This window comes from Dunckerocampus dactyliophorus, chromosome 12, assembly GCF_027744805.1.
Source record: "Dunckerocampus dactyliophorus isolate RoL2022-P2 chromosome 12, RoL_Ddac_1.1, whole genome shotgun sequence".
In the NCBI taxonomy this organism is placed as follows: Eukaryota; Metazoa; Chordata; class Actinopteri; order Syngnathiformes; family Syngnathidae; genus Dunckerocampus; species Dunckerocampus dactyliophorus.
Genome location: NC_072830.1, coordinates 2,032,346 through 2,048,993, shown reverse-complemented (window position 1 = coordinate 2,048,993; position 16,648 = coordinate 2,032,346). Strand labels below are relative to the sequence as shown.

Genomic DNA, 16,648 nt, shown 5'->3' with positions numbered 1-16,648 from the left:
AAGATTCAAGATTCAAGAGTTTTCTTGTCATATGCACAGTAAAACAGGCAGTTCTACTATGCAATGAAATTCTTATTCTGTTCATTCTCCCAAGAACAGAAAGAAAACACAAGAAAAAGACATAAGAAACATAAATACCAATAAATTAAGCAACAACAACAGAAGAGACATTAATACAAATAAATAAATAAATAAAGTGCTATGAGTGTGTGCGTGTGTTGCGTGCGGCGTGTGCGAGTGCTTCATTGAGAAGCCTGATGGCCTGTGGGTAAAAGCTGTTTGCCAGCCTTGTGGTCCTGGACTTCAAACTCCTGTAGCGTCTGCCTGACGGTAGGAGTGTGAATAATGAGTGTTGTGGATGTGTGCTGTCCTTGATGAGGTTGTGTGTTCTTCGTAGGACTCTAGTTTTATAAATGTCTTGCAGTGAGGGGAGGGCTGCCCCAACAATGTTCTGTGAGGTCTTGATCACCCGCTGGAGTTAAATCACCCGTCGTCTCCATGATGCCGTTTGTGGCTAAAGAGACTGTGGGCCACAGACCAAACAGTACACGTTCCGTATTTCCTCAGAGTGGAACCTTCTAAGATGCGCCATGACGCTTGACGACTTCAATTCAAAACATTTTTTTTCACATAGGCAACAAGGTAAAATGAATTCATTCATTCCAGGCTGAAACACGTCACCAACATAACCTCCTACATTTGAAACCACCTGGTTCACTCTGCACCACAGATGCATCCTATTGTTGCGCAACTCATCACTCACTGCATCAGGGAAATAAAGACAAGACAGAAGACTGGAATGCTTGAAGAATAATCATACTTTTACAAACTGGATGACAATATATTTATTCTCATTCAAACATAGATCTACCGCAAATAAACGACTGTAAAAAAAAAAAAGTGCACATTTTAAAGCTTGATGCATTTCAGCAGCATCATCAAAACATCACATGGGCCTTTTTTTCATTTCATTCAGGAAAATAAAACAAAGTACATGAGCAGAAATGTGTCTGACTTGCTGCTGCAGTGCCTTGACTACAGGACCTTTGGAAACACAAGAAATAAAGACTTACTGCAAATGAGCTCTTGTATTTTATGGAAAAAGACGTACTGCACTACTTTGACTGTGACAATAACGTGTTGTTGCTCCTACATTTTTTGCATTGACGACGGGAAACTGTAAATTAAGCATGTTTCTTAAATTGAAATTCTATTGCACACATACAGGTCACTAGTACGGTGGCACAGCAACATCCAGACGTGTTTTAGGCATTTGCGGTATTTTCCTTGGGCATTTGTTTATAATGTTGCAGCGTTAAAGTGATTGCTGCATTTTTAATTTGCAGCATTTTCCCCGTTGCATTTGTTTCACCGGCTCTCGGTGGTTTTGGATCATTTCTGCGTTTGGAGCGTTTGGGGTGACGCTGCAGGTTTGCCCCTTCCGGCCACCGTACACCGGCCAATGCCAGAACTGAAAGAATTCCGGAAATACACCAGCTGCACAACAACATTACTGAGATTATTGTTTACATTCAGTTATTGTAGTATCTTTAGTCACAAATAATTGTCCATGAACAGTTTTGAGTTTTATTCTTTTTCTTACATGGCAGGAACAACAACCAAATTGTCTCGGGTGATTATGAAATTGAACACATTAACGACGTTGACCTCATAAAGGTAAGCAAAGACCACACGTACTTTGAGTAACCATCAGAGACATTGAAGCGTTGATATGCGCACAAAAGGTGAGCTCACAAACAAATACTAAGCCACGCGTTTTCTCCCAACTTCGGCCTTCGTTCCGTCTGGAAAGCAACGTTTTGTCTCCTGCTTTAAAAATATTAAAAATATCTTTGTACGGTGGGATAGCACGTGAGCTACCTGGTTAGAGTAGTGTTTAACAACACCTGTTTACTATATTTGATCTTAGCTTATATTTTATACAAAGAAACACAACAGCACGTCAAAATCATACGGACGTTGTTGTGAGTATGTTGTCCAGTATTCTGCGTGTGACTTAAAAAACAGTAACTAAAAACAGTAACTTACACTAGCGTCAGTCTTGGAAGTTCGGGGGAAACAAGAAATTTCCGACTCTTGCTGCAGGGACGTGAACGCAGCCAGCGTTGCCAGATGTATGACACTGTGTCCTACGTACGATAAATCATTCAAAACAATTCCATAATGTACGTTAATTCGAGCGAGTCAATTAAAACACAAACAGGGCAGATCCTGCACTTGTGCATTCACTCACGTGCCTCTTTGCAGCCAATTGGGGGCGCTTTTCTGCCAGTGGCAGCTTTTTTCCCCCGAGTAGTGCCGGTAGTTTAATCATATAAAGGTAAAATTGCATTATAACATATAAGCTATATTTTCAACGGCATTTTGTATTTGTGTATGTTTTGAAATGCAGCAAGTAGTCTTGAGGAAATCTAGTTTGTACGATAATATTTATCAGAATGCGATAATTTCTCATTTCTCATCTGGCAACACTGAACTCAGCTTTTGTCAAACTAGCGCCATCTTGCCCCCTCGAGTAAGCATAGTGAACTGCAACTACAACATTCGAACGTGGTTTGATCAAGTTTAACGCTTAAAAACCACACATTTTAAATTGAAATTTCCAAATTTACAAGACATTTAAATTTCGAAACACGAAATCGAGTCATGTTTAGAAATGCTGTCACGTTTACGAGTAAATGTAAAATGTTGCCTTTTCCCATAACTTCCGGTATTTCCGGATGTCGTCCAGCAGGGGTCGCGCCGTGCAGACCAGTAGGAATGGGATCTGGCTGTGTCCCACCGTTCTGCTGCTTCTCCTCTTCCTCGGCTTCCGCCTCCATTGTGCATAAAAATCAATAATTTAGCATTCACATCGATGAGCACGCATTAAGTGACATTTTACGAGCTGAAAGACGGGGGGTGGGGAAGAAAAGACACCGAAGAAGTGGACCACCACTTTGCCTCGCCAAGGTAACGTCTTCACTCCTTCTGCCTGACTCATCGTTTTCTTTCTTTAAAAGAAAAAAAGTCTACGATGTGTTTTAAATAAGATTTTTTCTGTTTCATGATATTTCTTTAATAACGCTATAAAGTACGGTAACTCGCCACAAAAAGAAGCTGCCAGTTGGCTTCGACCACTTCTGGTAATTTAGTCTTTTACCGTCTTTTGTGGACAATGGGATTAAAAGTAAGGAGATCAACAGCACATAAGGTTCTTTTCTTCCATTAATACGCCATTTAGCCTATTTTTGCTGCTGTTTTTCCTGCACCGTGAGTCATCCCCCAACATTTTTTTTCAAACAAGCTCCGATGAAGGACCACACACATCTTTGTATGTATTTTCCAAACTAATACCACAACAACACGACTACGCCAACGTCTGGGGGTGCTTATAAACGACTAGCAAGTTGCAGGACAAAGTTTCAGGAGGGGTTTCTCTGCTGCTGTTAGCGTCACCATGGCAACGGGCTCCTAACTGTAGCTGATGGCGGTCCAAACTAAACAGTCACTTTCAGCCATGTCTGTTTGTTTCTGTCAACGTGAGACTTCAGTGTTTCAGGAAGGCTTGTGCTTTACTTTAACACGAGGGGGGGTTCATGTGTTTTAGCCCAATGTTTATGATTATGTTTATTAACTACAGAAAGTACTAAGGGGATTTTTTTCCAAATAAGGCATCTTCTGTACTAAAGAGAAGAACTATATTTCTACATTTTAGTTTTATCATGTCATATTTTGAAGCATTGTGTCTATTTACTGAACCGCTATTAAGCATTTTATTGGCAAATAGTCATTGAATTCTTTTATAATAATGCCTTGTTTTGTAAGCATTTTTCACAAATAGACAATTTTATTGTAATCATGTTTTTAAAACAATTTACAGTTCATTTGAATATTTCTTATGTTTCAGCCTCATTCGTGTTTTTTTTAGTATTTCACATTTTGAAGCATTTTTCACAAATAATGACAATTATATTGTAATAAATTCGTTTTATATTAACATTATTTTCTAATAGTCATTTATTTATATTTTATAACGTATTTGTAAGGATTTTTTTTACAAACTGCAATTGCACTGGCATATTTTTCAGAAAAAAGTTCATAAATCACGACAATTATATTTTTAATATATCAATATTATATTTTAGTATTTCATATTTGAAACCTCATTGACATAATATTTATGTTCATATTTTTATTTTATTTTTTATTTAATATTTTTACATGTATTTTCAAGCATTATTTGCAAACGGACATTTAATTTTGGAACGTCAAATTTTTCAGCGTTTTTCGCAAATAAAGTCAATTATATTGTAATGAATAGATTTTCTATTAAACATTATTTGCAAATAGTCATTTATATTCTATAACGTATTTGTAAGGATTTTTTTTTTCTACAAACGGCAATTGCATTGGCATATTTTTCTGAAAAAAGTTCATAAATCACGGCAATTATATTTTAGTATTTCATATTTGAAACCTCATTGACATATAGTATTTTTGTTCATATTTTTATTTTATTTTTTATTTAATATTTTTACATGTATTTTCAAGCATTATTTGCCAACAGTCATTTAATTTTAGAACGTCAAATTTTCAAGCGTTTTTGGCAAATGGTAACATTTGTATTGTAATCATGTTTTTTACAATATTGGGACATGATGGCAATTTTCTTTAAATATATTCATATTTGTACGCCTCATTCACACAGTCATGTTTGTGTTCATATTTCATATATTTTATTTGCAAATATGAACTTGCCTTTTTCATTCATATTTTTAGGCAATTTTAATGTTTCACCTTCTTGTCAGTGGACGTCAGACCAATACTTGTTCAATGTTTGTCGCAAACGTCAGCTTTTGTGTCATATATAAAAGGTAATACAAAAATAGGTAGAAGTTACGTGTAAAGTACTTTGGCACGCTGTGACGTCAGCGGTGGTTATTCTCTTTCAAGGAGGCTTTTCATTAATGGGAGGCATTTGTTCCAGTGCACGCCATCTGTTGGCGCAGAGGCCATTGGAAGAAATCCAGGACATAAAACGTACCTTTTCTCTCTCTAATGAATCACCTTTGACCCAGCAGGCGTGATGTCGACCATAAGTCCAGCCATGAGAGTCTTCGCGCCGGTTCGAAAGGACCGCGTCATCGCACAGCTGCCGCATGTAAAGCATTGATATATCGTCTGTCAGCACCGTCCCGTCAATGACGTACAGTAATCATCACAACACTCGTCTTACTGCAGTGTTTCCGGAAGGACGCGGCGCTGCACACGGAACGTGACTTCAGCCCCAAAGTGAAGGCGGCCTGCCAGGAGCATCGCACCGGCACAGTCGGGTCAGTTTGAGGCTTGCAAACGGAGCTTTGCTCGATGACCCGCTGTGATGTGCTTGAATTCCTCTTCTACTCTCCTCAACAGATTTAAAATCTCCAAGGTGATCGTCGTGGGGGACTTGGCCGTGGGAAAAACCTGTCTGATTAATAGGTGAGATCACTTTAAATAAACAGGGACAAAAAAAACAATTACAGCCCTTAGGGTGCTAAAAAAACATGCTAATACACAATTGCATCATCAGAATACTTAAAAACCATGCTACGCTATGCTATGCTACGCTACGCTACGCTACGCTGCATGAAAGGGTCGCTGCGGGCTGCTTTTTTTACGGAAATCAGCCGATGATCGATCGGAGCATCCCTAGTTTTCAGTATTTATATTTCTTCTTTCTTGGTGACTACCAGACAGAATTGTGTTTGTTTCTGGAATCTTATTTCAGTGTGACAACGTGAGTTGTTTAGACATCCTGTGTTTGCTCAACTATGTCAAAAAAACGTGATTAATCCTGGAAATGCTTGCAATTCATCCTGGATTAGCTTTGCCAACCCTGGCATCCTCACCAACATCAAAAGGGTTATTTCTCCTCTAAAGTTGAACTTAATGTAAGGTACTTGTACAGTATGTACTCTATGTAACGTACTCTATGTAATGTACTCTGCGTAACGTACTTGTATGTACTCTACGTAATGTAAGTACTGTATGTACTACGTAATGTACTTGTATGTACTGTACGTACTACGTAATGTACTTGTGTGTACGTACTGTGTATAAAGTTTACTGGTTGATGCCACCTTTGATCCACCTGTGTTGTGTTTTCAGGTTTTGCAAGGATGCTTTCGATAAGAACTACAAAGCGACGATCGGTGTGGACTTCGAGATGGAGCGTTTCGAGGTGCTCGGCATCCCCTTCAGCCTGCAGCTGTAAGTCCTCACCTCGCGTCCTCATTCCCTGAAAGGCACCACAGAAACCGGCAGCCGCTGCTTTTGTCTCCACGTTCAAGGTGGGACACGGCAGGACAAGAGCGGTTCAAGTGCATCGCTTCTACGTACTACAGAGGGGCGCAGGGTGAGTGATTGGGAAAGACTCCGACATTGAATCCTCACGCTTGGTTTAGTTGGATTTAAGAGGGGACTGATCAGATGAGAACAAAAGGCAATAACAGAAGATAACGTTGAACGCTAACGCTTACTCTGGTTTAGTTTAGAGGAGACGGGGGGAAAATGACAACAAACGGCGACAAAAGATGACAACACTGAATGCAAGTGCTTGTTTTAGCCTCATTCAAGAGGGGACAGACAGAGAAAAATGGCAACAGAAAGCAATAACAAGAAGAACAAAAGGCAATAACAGAAGATAACATTGAACACCAACGCTTAGTCTGGTTTGGTTTAAGAGGGGACAGAGAAAATTGGAACAAGTAGCCATAACGGACGATGATAGATGGCAACAACACTGAATGCTAGTGTGCTTGGCATTTAAGAGGGGACAGACTGAGAAACATGAGAACAAAAAGCAATAAGAGAAGAACAACATTGAATCCTAGCGCTTGGTTTAGTTTAATTTCAGCAGGGACGGAGAGAAGACGAGGACAAAAGGCAACACACGATGATTGCATGAAATGCTAGCGCATATGTAGTTTGGTTTAAGAGGGGACAAAGGGACAATGAGAAATGGCAATAACAGAAGATGACAGCAACAACATTGAACGCTACGAGAGAAAATGAGAACAAGCAGCGATGATAGCAACAACATTGAATGCTAGCACTTGGTTTAGCTTGATGTAAGAGGGGAAAGAGAAGAAGTGCTGGTGCTTGGTTTCAAGAGGGGAGACAAAATGAGAACAGAAAGCAATAAGATGATCGCATTAGCACTGAATGCTAGCGCTTGATATAAGAGGGGACAGAGAGAAAATGAGAACGAAAAAGCCATCGCAGAAGATAACACCGAATGTGCTTGGTTGAGTTTGGTTTAAGAGGGGACAAAGAGCGAAAAGAGAAGAAAGAAGACCGCAACAATAATAGCGTCACCTGCTAGTGCTTGGCACAGTTTGGTTTAAGAGGGGACAGACACAGAGAAAAGGTTAGCCCGTGGTAGCATTAGCTTGTCATGTCTGTCTACACTTGCCAACGTCCCCATGCGTCTCCTTCCAGTTGTGATCATCGTGTTTGACGTAAATGACGTGGGGACTTTGGATCACACGAGGTAAGCTTGTGTGTGTTTGTTTGTGTGTTTGTCACAATCGTGTGTTTGTTAGCAAGCTGAGATTGCGTCGCGTGGTTTTCCCAGGCAGTGGCTAGAAGATGCGCTGAAAGAGAACGACCCCACGGCGGTTCAGCTGTTCCTCGTGGGCACCAAGAAGGACCTGAGCGTACGTCTGCACGTCCTTCATCGCCACCCTGACACTCCTGCACAGTTCAGCAACAATCCGTTCATTTGCAATACCAGTTTGGGCGTGAAGTGTTGTTTGTCCATTAGGGGCAGCAGAGAGCAACTACAAGTATGAAGGACATCGTGGACATGAACAAGAAAAGTGCTGCATGAGAAAAGCATTAAAAATTAAGCGAAGAATCTTTAAAAAATAGCAAAATATAAAATATAATATAAAAATCTAATTAGCAATATTATTATGTTTTTGATGGCGCTTATGGAGTCTCCTCATTCCAACATCAACTCATTCAACAAAGTCCGAACATTCATGCTAATAGCACAGCACACAAATTCACAAATTTCTTCTTCCGGAACGTAAAATGCCTTTGATCTAAAGAGTTCTAGCTACGTCCACATTTCTCCACCCATTCAGGCCCTTCCAACATCAAAGCATTCAATTAACCAATTAAGGATTTTCATGCCATTTTACACACACCAAGAATTCCCACTTTTCCTGACATTCTTTTTTGAAATGCAAAATGCCTTTGATCTAGAGTTCTAACCACTTCCACATTTCTGAACACATTTGGTACATTGTGCTATCATGCCAAGTGTTAGCATGTTAGCATTGCTAGCATGGTAACGTTAGCATGCTAGCATGTTTAGCTATTTTCATGGGTAGACACATGTGAGCACGTAGCACTATCATGCTAAGTGTTAGCATGCTAACGTCAGCATGTTGGCATTGCCAGCATGTTAACATTAGTATAGTAGCATTTTTTTGTCATTCATAGGTAGACACATATATAAACTTAACACTATTATGCTACATGTTAGCATACTAACGTTAGCATTTTTATCATGCTAACATTAGCATAGTACCTTTTTTTTTCATTTTCATAGCTAGACAAACACCACTATTATGCTAACATTAGCATGCTATCGTTTACATAAAATAAATGGAGTAATATTTCTGGTGTAAATCACAGTATGGGGGAACTATGGCGCTTGGCGGAGGTTTGTGCTCTCTGCGTACTTTTTTAGTTTAAGTATTATTGTCATAAAAATGAATGTGACTTTCTCTTGGAGATTAATAAAGTATTTAATAAGTAGTATTAGCGTTTACTGTATCATAGATTTTTGTATGTATGTAAATAATGTGTGTTATCAAAATAAATGACAGTTATTACAATAATAGTGCGAATTCTTATTGTAATAATATTGTAATAATAAATGTCTTCTCTTGCAGTCTCCTGGTCGGTACTTTCAGATCGAACAAGATGCCCTCAAGGTGGCGCAGGAGATGCGAGCAGAGTATTGGACGCTGTCGTCACTCACAGGTGACTTTCCAAATGAAGTCAAAACAAACTTTGTCGGCCGGTTTTAATTGAGACGTCACTGCGTGTGCGTAGGGGAGAACGTGAAGGAGTTCTTCTTCCGCGTTGCATCGCTGGCCTTTGAAACAAACGTCCTCGCCGAGCTGGAGAAGAGCGGGACGAGACAGATAGGAAATGTCGTCCGTGAGTATGCAGCAAACAAAACAAAAAGCACAACATCAGGACAAGCGTGTGACCGTTGGTGTCGTCATTGTAGGAATCCACAGCACCGCAAACAACAACCTGTACAACACGTCCAAGAAGAAACAGCCAGCCTGCTGTCAGTGAGGAGAATGATGCGTTCATGGGTCCAACGGACATAAAAGGACACTCCTGCATGCTTGACTTTTCCTGTGTGGGATGTGGATTCATGAGGTGCTAACATGGTTCACACGTATAGGGATTTTTAATAACATACAGTATCTTAAAAAAAAAGAGGGGGGTTGCAATAGAAACTCTGTCCACGGCTTTTCAAGCGCTATTTTAGCCAATCAGAAGCCTGAAAACAGAATATGCAAGTAGTGGCAGATGATTCAATTCTGTGTCAGGTTGCACCAAATAAAGGCGATAACATTCTGTAGCAAACATTAGACCTAAATAAGAAGCTTTTTGTTGATGTGGAATAAAGACTTGTACTGCCAAAGAACACCCACGCAAGGCAGCGCTGTCCAAAGTTGACTGTTTTTGGCCTGTTTTTATTGTCCTTTTGCAGATTCTGTGCTGATAAGATATATTGTTGAATACCACACATTTGTTTTGTCACCTATGCTGCAAGATGAGTGTGTTGTGCAGGTAGCTTAGCATATTTTGGCCCACAGTACAGCGCTACGTTGGCTTTAGCATCTTTAATCTACAAAATGTATCAAAGTTCTAGTCCAAAAGTTTGGACGGCAGGTTTTAACATGACTGGATGGCACTCATGGCTGCAGTTAGGAACACAAGTTACTTTTTATACTTGGCAGCCTTTTCAGATTGGATTCTGACTTAAGCAAAAAGTGCTCTGATTTTACATAATTTAAAAGAACAGTTCTACAGCTGAGGTGGATCAGTTCTGCTTTGAATGGATCGTGTTTCCTAGCGAGGGTCCCGAGTAAGGCAGCCATTATTCATGCACACGTTTAGATTGCTTTTAGTTGCCAACGAGTGTTAAGAATGAAACATGTTTGTAAATGTTTCATGGTGTTGATATAAAACTATTTTGACATGAAAGATCCTAAATAAAGTGTTTTTTAAGGAATGTCGCATGTCGTCAAGTCTTGAGTCTTTCATTTGTGGAAGCCTTTAAATGAATCCAAACATTTGGCATCAATTTGCCTCTGCAGCTCTTCGGGGATGCAGTGAGAGAATTTGTAAGCGTCTTTAATCCACTTCCCGCCTTCGCTGTTCTCGATGGCCACGGCTGCGACACCTTCAGAGGACAAACGGTATCGTGTTTAGACCTCATTTCGGTCGCCAAATGACTGAAAACAAAAACTAACCTACTACGGTGGCGCCCAGTCTTTCCACCAGCTGAATGGCGGCCCTCATGGTGCCCCCCGTCTCGATCCACTGGTCCACTAACAGCACCCTCACGCCTTTTTAGGACATGTAGGAAACACCCAGATACAACATCAAAGCATCTTCCTTTAGAAGATCACGTGCCCATGGCAACATTTTATGATATTGCAGTGGTGTGCAAAGAAATGTGTGATGATAACCATAGAACCAGAAGTATCTTATCGTTACATTGGTCCAAAAGATGCTAGCACCTTATTGCAGGCACAACTTATTAATTTCAGGAAAACTTATAAAACACCACTAGGTGGCAGTGTTGCTCTATAAACACCTTCCTGTTCCTTCTCTACGTCTGTCTTGTCAGGAGCCTTCAAAGGGGAAGTAGTTTAGCTTTTACTCTACAGCATTTAGCTTATTGTTGCAGATGTGATGTATATGTTGTTTGTGCTGTACTACGAAGCTTCTAGGACAGATGAATTCACACAAGTGCTGAGGTCAACAACATCAGAGCCGGCTGGCCCATTAAGCTATATTGGCAGATGCTAATAGCTAATAGCCTCCAGGGGGCGTCTAAAAACGGGGGGGAAAAAGTCACATTTATAATATTAAAGTTACTATTAAGTCTTGAAATATAAAAGCTCACATTGATTCAAGATTGAAGCAATGACCAATGAATATTACTACAAATGCTAAGTCTCCCTGTGTCATTTTTGTACATAAGTATATAGTTTTTCATACACGGTAGTTGTTGATATGTTACCAATCTTCTGTATACTGTTTTCTCTCGTTTATTGCGGAGGTTGGGGGTAGTTTCCCAAAATAGCCCGCTAATTTTTTTTTTACAATTCTATGTTTTAAGGCGGTAAAACCCCTCACCGTACACTTTCTACACTTTTGTCAGACAGGCTTTAACGTTTTCTCAAATTTCTCTCCTGTTTAAATACTCTCAAAGAAGTTCGAACCTTGGTTTGAATTTTAATGATCAACCTGCTAGGGAGGACACAAGAAATGATTAAGTGACTCACTCCTCTGAAAACATACAGTATTGCTTCCGTCGTCGTACTTTCCTCACACTGTTAGCTTCTTCTGTTGTTTACAGTATTGGAGGTTAGCAAGCAGCTCACGTGGTTAGCTAGTTCGGTAGCCATGACCACAACCGGAGATGGCAGGAAGGAGATTGATTGACAACGGTCTACATCCAATCAGGACGCAGAAGACAATGGGCGTGTAGACAGAAGGGAGAGAATGAACAGACACCTGCCGCCAGAACTACAACACTCAACTTCCCACAATGCAATGCTTCTTAAAAGGCCAGGCTCAGCCTGTAACAGTGTTTATGCACTGTAAAAAAAAAATGCACAAAAAAATCTGCGAACAGCAAGCCACAAAAGGTGAACCACGATGGAGCGAGGGAACACTATAGTTATTTTATTTACTTTTTGTATATAGTTATTGCATAGTTTAAATGTACCTTATATGTAGAGGTATTGTGTGCAAACTGGGTGGTTATTTACATGTTTTAATATTTACTGTTGCATTTAATTTATTACTATTATCATTGTGTCTTTAATTATTTACAGGATTTTTTTGTAGTAAGGGCAGCTATATTGTGTTTGTTTTTTTGTATTATATTGTGTTGGGCCGGCTCTGACACCGATATAATAAAAATCTACAGGTTGTCTATCTTTGCTGCTATCATTTCTTCTTTTAACACTGGAGGGCGCTGTTTCTCCAATAACGAACAAGCAGTAGTAGATAAAGCCATAGATGTGATCAAAACTAGCTATAATTTCAACAAATAGACTATAATGTGTATAAAAGTGAGCACTCGCCTGGCTTTAGCACATCCAGACGTACTTCCATGCTCTTTTCCCTTTCCATGCTATTTTCCCTGCCTGTGTCGTCGCTGTATGTTGATGTTGACTGTTGTATTTATCATTTATTGTTGTTATTGTTATTTATTTAATTATTTACAGTATTTTTATTTTGTAGTAAGGCCATTAATATTGTGTTTGATTTTTTTTTGTTATATTGGGTAGGGCCGGCTCTGTCACTAATGTAATAAAAATAAATAAAATAAAATAAATAAAGCTACGTGCTCATTCGACTGCATTTGTCATGGGCACCGTTAAGGACTACAAAAAGGCCAGATATGACCTGAGGAGGGCCATACGAGAGGCCAAAAGACAGTACAGACAGAAGCTGGAGGGCTACTATTCCACCTCAGACCCTCTGCGCATGTGGGCGGGGCTCCAGCACATCACAGACTATCGCCAGCGGAGTAGCGTAGCCACGTCCAGCCAAACCACACTTCCAGATGAGCTGAACGAGTTCTATGCCCGCTTTGACACCCAAACTCCTGATGAGCAGAGAGGGTGACTGGACTTGGGGAGCACACAGGACTCACCTCTCATGGTGACATCAGCTGATGTGCGCAGGGTTCTAAACAAAACAAACCCACGAAAAGCAGCAGACCCAGACAACATCTCAGGACGTGCACTTCGGGTTTGCTCATCAGAGCTAGCTGATGTGCTTGCTGACATATTTAACCTGTCGCTCGCACAAGCATCTGTACCGACCTGCTTTAAGTCCACCACCATAGTGCCCGTACCCAAGAAGAGCAACGTGACCTGCTTGAATGACTATCGCCCTATAGCACTCACTCCTATTGTTATGAAGTGCTTTGAAAGAATAGTCATGACCCACATCAAAAAGAGCATCCCGGCAACTGTGGACCCTCTACAGTTTGCATATCGCCAGAACCGGTCCACGGATGATGCAGTCAACACTGCCATCCACACAGCCCTTTCTCACCTACAGGGCCAGGACACATGTCAGAATGCTATTTATAGACTATAGCTCTGCTTTTAACACAGTCAGCCCCCACAAACTCACAAATAAGCTCCTCACACTTGGCCTGTCACCCTCCCTCTGTAACTGGGTGTTTAACTTTCTAACAGGCAGACCCCAGTCAGTCAGAGTCCACAATCGCACATCCAGCTCAAGAATTGTGAGCACTGGGACCCCACAGGGGTGTGTGCCGAGTCCGCTCCTCTACACGCTCTTCACCTACGATTGCGTGGCCTCCCAGAACAACACCAGCATCATTAAATTTGCGGATGACACTACAGTCATCGGCCTGATCACTGGTGGTGTTGAAACATCATACAGAAGAGAGGTGGCGGACCTCATAGCTTGGTGTCGTGATAACAATCTCCTTCTCAATACAGATAAGACTAAAGAGATGATCATCGACCCAAGAACAAGGGAAAAGGAGCCGCATAGACCCCTGTTTATTGATGAGACTGAGGTGGAGAGGGTGAAAACCTTCAAGTTTCTTGGCACACACATCAGCGAGGACCTCACCTGGTCTCACAACACCCAACAAATTCTGAAGAAGTCCCAAAGGAGACTGTACTTCCTGAGGAGACTGAGGAAATTTGGCATGTCCACCACAATCCTGAGTTGCTTCTACAGATGCACTATGGAAAGTGTCCTTACCGCCTCCATCACTGTTTGGTACGGTAACTGTACAACACGTGATAGGAAGGCACTCCAGCGGGTGATCAAGACCTCACAGAACATTGTTGGGGCAGCCCTCCCCTCACTGCAAGACATTTATAAAACTAGAGTCCTACGAAGAACACACAACCTCATCAAGGACAGCACACATCCACAACACTCATTATTCACACTCCTACCGTCAGGCAGACGCTACAGGAGTTTGAAGTCCAGGACCACAAGGCTGGCAAACAGCTTTTACCCACAGGCCATCAGGCTTCTCAACGAAGCACTCACACACGCCGCACGCAACACACGCACACACTCATAGCACTTTATTTATTTATTTATTTATTTATTTGTATTATTTATTTGTATTAATGTCTCTCTGTTGTTGTTGCTTAATTTATTGGTATTTATGTTTCTTATGTTCTTATTCTTTTTCTTGTGTTTTTTTTCTTTTTTTGGGAGAATGAACAGAATAAGAATTTCATTGCATAATAGAACTGCCTGTTTTACTGTGCATATGACAATAAAACTCTTGAATCTTGAATCTTGAAAAATCTACTCTTTGCTGCTGTCATTCCTTCTTTTAACACTGGAGGGTGCTGTTTCCCCCAATAATAAGCATAGCGGGTAAAGCTATACGATGTGATCAAAAGTAGCTATATTTTCAACAAATAGAGTATAATAGTATAATAATAGTGTATAAATTAATATTATTAATAATAATAATAGTGTATAAAAGTGAGTACTCGCCTGACTTAAGCACATCCAGACGTACTTCCATGCTCTTTTCCCTGCCTGTGTAGTCGCTGTATGCTTGGCTCTGTGTGCTCACACAAAGATGTCCGGCTTTCCGCATGGCCAGGAAACCTTTACCCAGATGGGCAGCAATGGATGCACCTAACGAACAGCACGTGGAACACAAACACAATCCATACATACTTTAATGGCAATCCATCCTGAACTGTAATGAGTAATTCTGTCAGATGAGGTGGGGCCTTTTTTGGAAACTAAATATAGTAACGCTTGGCTTCCTTGACATCGGAGAAGGCCAGTGGGATGGGAGCCTGTGTCAGTGAATAACTGTTGTTTTCATAATCAGCACAGTCATTCATAGCTGCTGAACGGTTGTTCTAACAAGTCTCAAATGATAGGATTTATTTCAGTCACACAGAAAGTTGTTTTTTGTGTTACCTAGAATGAATCCCATTGCGTCAATCCCAGCAACGAGGTCAATGGTGTCGTTGTGGAAAGGTCCAAGTAGGTCTTGGACACAGTCTGCAAGCGCCTAAAAGACAAGTGCAGTGCATTTCAGAGTCTCTCACACACACACACGCGCACACGCACACACGTAAGCGGCAGTGTCGTGAATACCTGCGAGTTGCAGTACAATCTAGATGGGTCCAACCATGCAAACGTTGGTCCTTTGGTGTTGGGCGCCATTAAGGACAGATACCATCCTTTGTGTCGCTCTGCCGGGACGTCCCACACGTCCATCTCACTGAAGTTTGAGGGGGAATGAAGTGCACTGCCGACGAGCACCCGCAGAAGGGAATGCTGGGTAGGAGGGGGCTGCATGGTACTCTTAAATTAGTAACTTAGTAACATTTCCCTGCAGTAACCACTTTAACCAGTTTTGGGACAGCCACTGAAGAAAATATGTCTTAATACTTTTTTACAATGGCTGACCTTTTGTTATTTATTGGTTAGGTTGTTTATGGTGCAGTAAAATTTCCGTTGCACAAATAACTTTGAGTTACAAACCAACAGGAAGGGACTGATTGCACGTCTCAACATGTAATGCCAGCCTGCGCCATAGGAGGCAACGGTGAGCCAGAGTTGGAGAAACCTAACGTAGGTGAAAAAAACATGATACAAAGTTTAGTGCTCGGAATGAACAATATATTCACTGTGTATGTGATACAAGCAGACAGCAAAACAACCAAACGACTCAGAAAGTGGCATGCAGTGATCGTTTTGTCCTCCAGGGGGAGAGCTGTGCAAATTAGGGGTGGGCATTATTAGAAATTTGCCAAGTAAACACAAGCCCAGTATTGTTGGTACAGATGCTTTTTACCGTGGACATTTTTCAAAATCATTGACTGGTTTTGTGATTTTGCCTTTAACGTGCCGATCGTGATTCAACATCAAGACGACGGCTTGAAAACAAAACAAATCCAGTGTTCCCTCGTTGAACGCAGGGGTTAGGTTCCAAAAAATACCAGTGTTAAGTGAAATCCAAAGTTGATTTTTTTTTTGTTTTTATACATGCTTTTTTGTTCATTATATGTTTTTTTGTTAACAGTATATGTTTTTTCGTTTATTACATATGTTTTAAGGCTGTAAAACCACTCCTTATGTTATTGTCCTCCTTCCTTATGGTACGAACCCAAGATTCATTTATTCCGTCATGGTGCCCTACAGCTGCGTAAGTTCTACCTTCCTTCGGCATGTCCAGAATTCCAACTTTTTGTGTCATGGTTAGCATCTTCCTCTGCCTTTTGGGTGCAACTGCAGGTGCTGTTGTCGGTGCAGAGCGTTTCGTCAGGGAGTTTTGTCAGGGAGAAAA

General features: G+C 40.9%; 2 protein-coding genes across 4 annotated transcripts; one reads left to right on the top strand and one right to left on the bottom strand.

Annotated features, from left to right (window-relative positions):
- The first annotated feature begins 1,237 nt into the window (after nucleotides 1–1,237).
- On the top strand, nucleotides 1,238–10,315 carry rab34a (RAB34, member RAS oncogene family a). Of its 3 annotated transcripts, none has more exons than XM_054794396.1 (12): nucleotides 1,238–1,677; nucleotides 2,756–2,973; nucleotides 5,085–5,164; nucleotides 5,245–5,336; nucleotides 5,419–5,484; nucleotides 6,154–6,255; nucleotides 6,336–6,400; nucleotides 7,486–7,537; nucleotides 7,622–7,703; nucleotides 8,952–9,042; nucleotides 9,115–9,222; nucleotides 9,296–10,315. In XM_054794396.1, the coding sequence occupies exons 3-12, from the start codon at nucleotides 5,090–5,092 to the stop codon at nucleotides 9,364–9,366; spliced, it is 804 nt and encodes a 267-aa protein (XP_054650371.1). In that variant the 5' UTR covers nucleotides 1,238–1,677; nucleotides 2,756–2,973; nucleotides 5,085–5,089; the 3' UTR covers nucleotides 9,367–10,315. The 3 variants fall into 3 exon arrangements, with proteins under 3 accessions (XP_054650371.1, XP_054650372.1, XP_054650373.1); XM_054794397.1 differs by having other exon boundaries at nucleotides 2,753–2,973; XM_054794398.1 differs by lacking the exon at nucleotides 2,756–2,973.
- On the bottom strand, nucleotides 8,794–16,338 carry zgc:174895 (uncharacterized protein LOC100126024 homolog). The gene is made up of 5 exons (XM_054794400.1): nucleotides 15,454–16,338; nucleotides 15,274–15,367; nucleotides 14,833–14,979; nucleotides 10,557–10,652; nucleotides 8,794–10,486 (listed from the first exon to the last, which is right to left on the bottom strand). Exons 1-5 carry the CDS (start codon nucleotides 15,655–15,657, stop codon nucleotides 10,344–10,346), a joined length of 684 nt encoding a protein of 227 aa, XP_054650375.1. The 5' UTR covers nucleotides 15,658–16,338; the 3' UTR covers nucleotides 8,794–10,343.
- Nucleotides 16,339–16,648: the final 310 nt, after the last annotated feature.

Bases quoted from the DNA above. Each gene is read 5' to 3' on its own strand.
- rab34a (XM_054794398.1), top strand. From the start codon at position 5,090: ATGTCGACCATAAGTCCAGCCATGAGAGTCTTCGCGCCGGTTCGAAAG. The intron at 6,256-6,335 runs GTAAGTCCTCAC...TCCACGTTCAAG, and splicing joins ATCCCCTTCAGCCTGCAGCT to GTGGGACACGGCAGGACAAG. The intron at 6,401-7,485 runs GTGAGTGATTGG...GTCTCCTTCCAG, and splicing joins GTACTACAGAGGGGCGCAGG to TTGTGATCATCGTGTTTGAC.
- zgc:174895 (XM_054794400.1), bottom strand. From the start codon at position 15,657: ATGCAGCCCCCTCCTACCCAGCATTCCCTTCTGCGGGTGCTCGTCGGC. The intron at 14,980-15,273 runs GTAACACAAAAA...GCTGTTCGTTAG, and splicing joins CGCAATGGGATTCATTCTAG to GTGCATCCATTGCTGCCCAT. The intron at 10,653-14,832 runs GCGAGTACTCAC...TGTCCTAAAAAG, and splicing joins TCTGGATGTGCTTAAGTCAG to GCGTGAGGGTGCTGTTAGTG.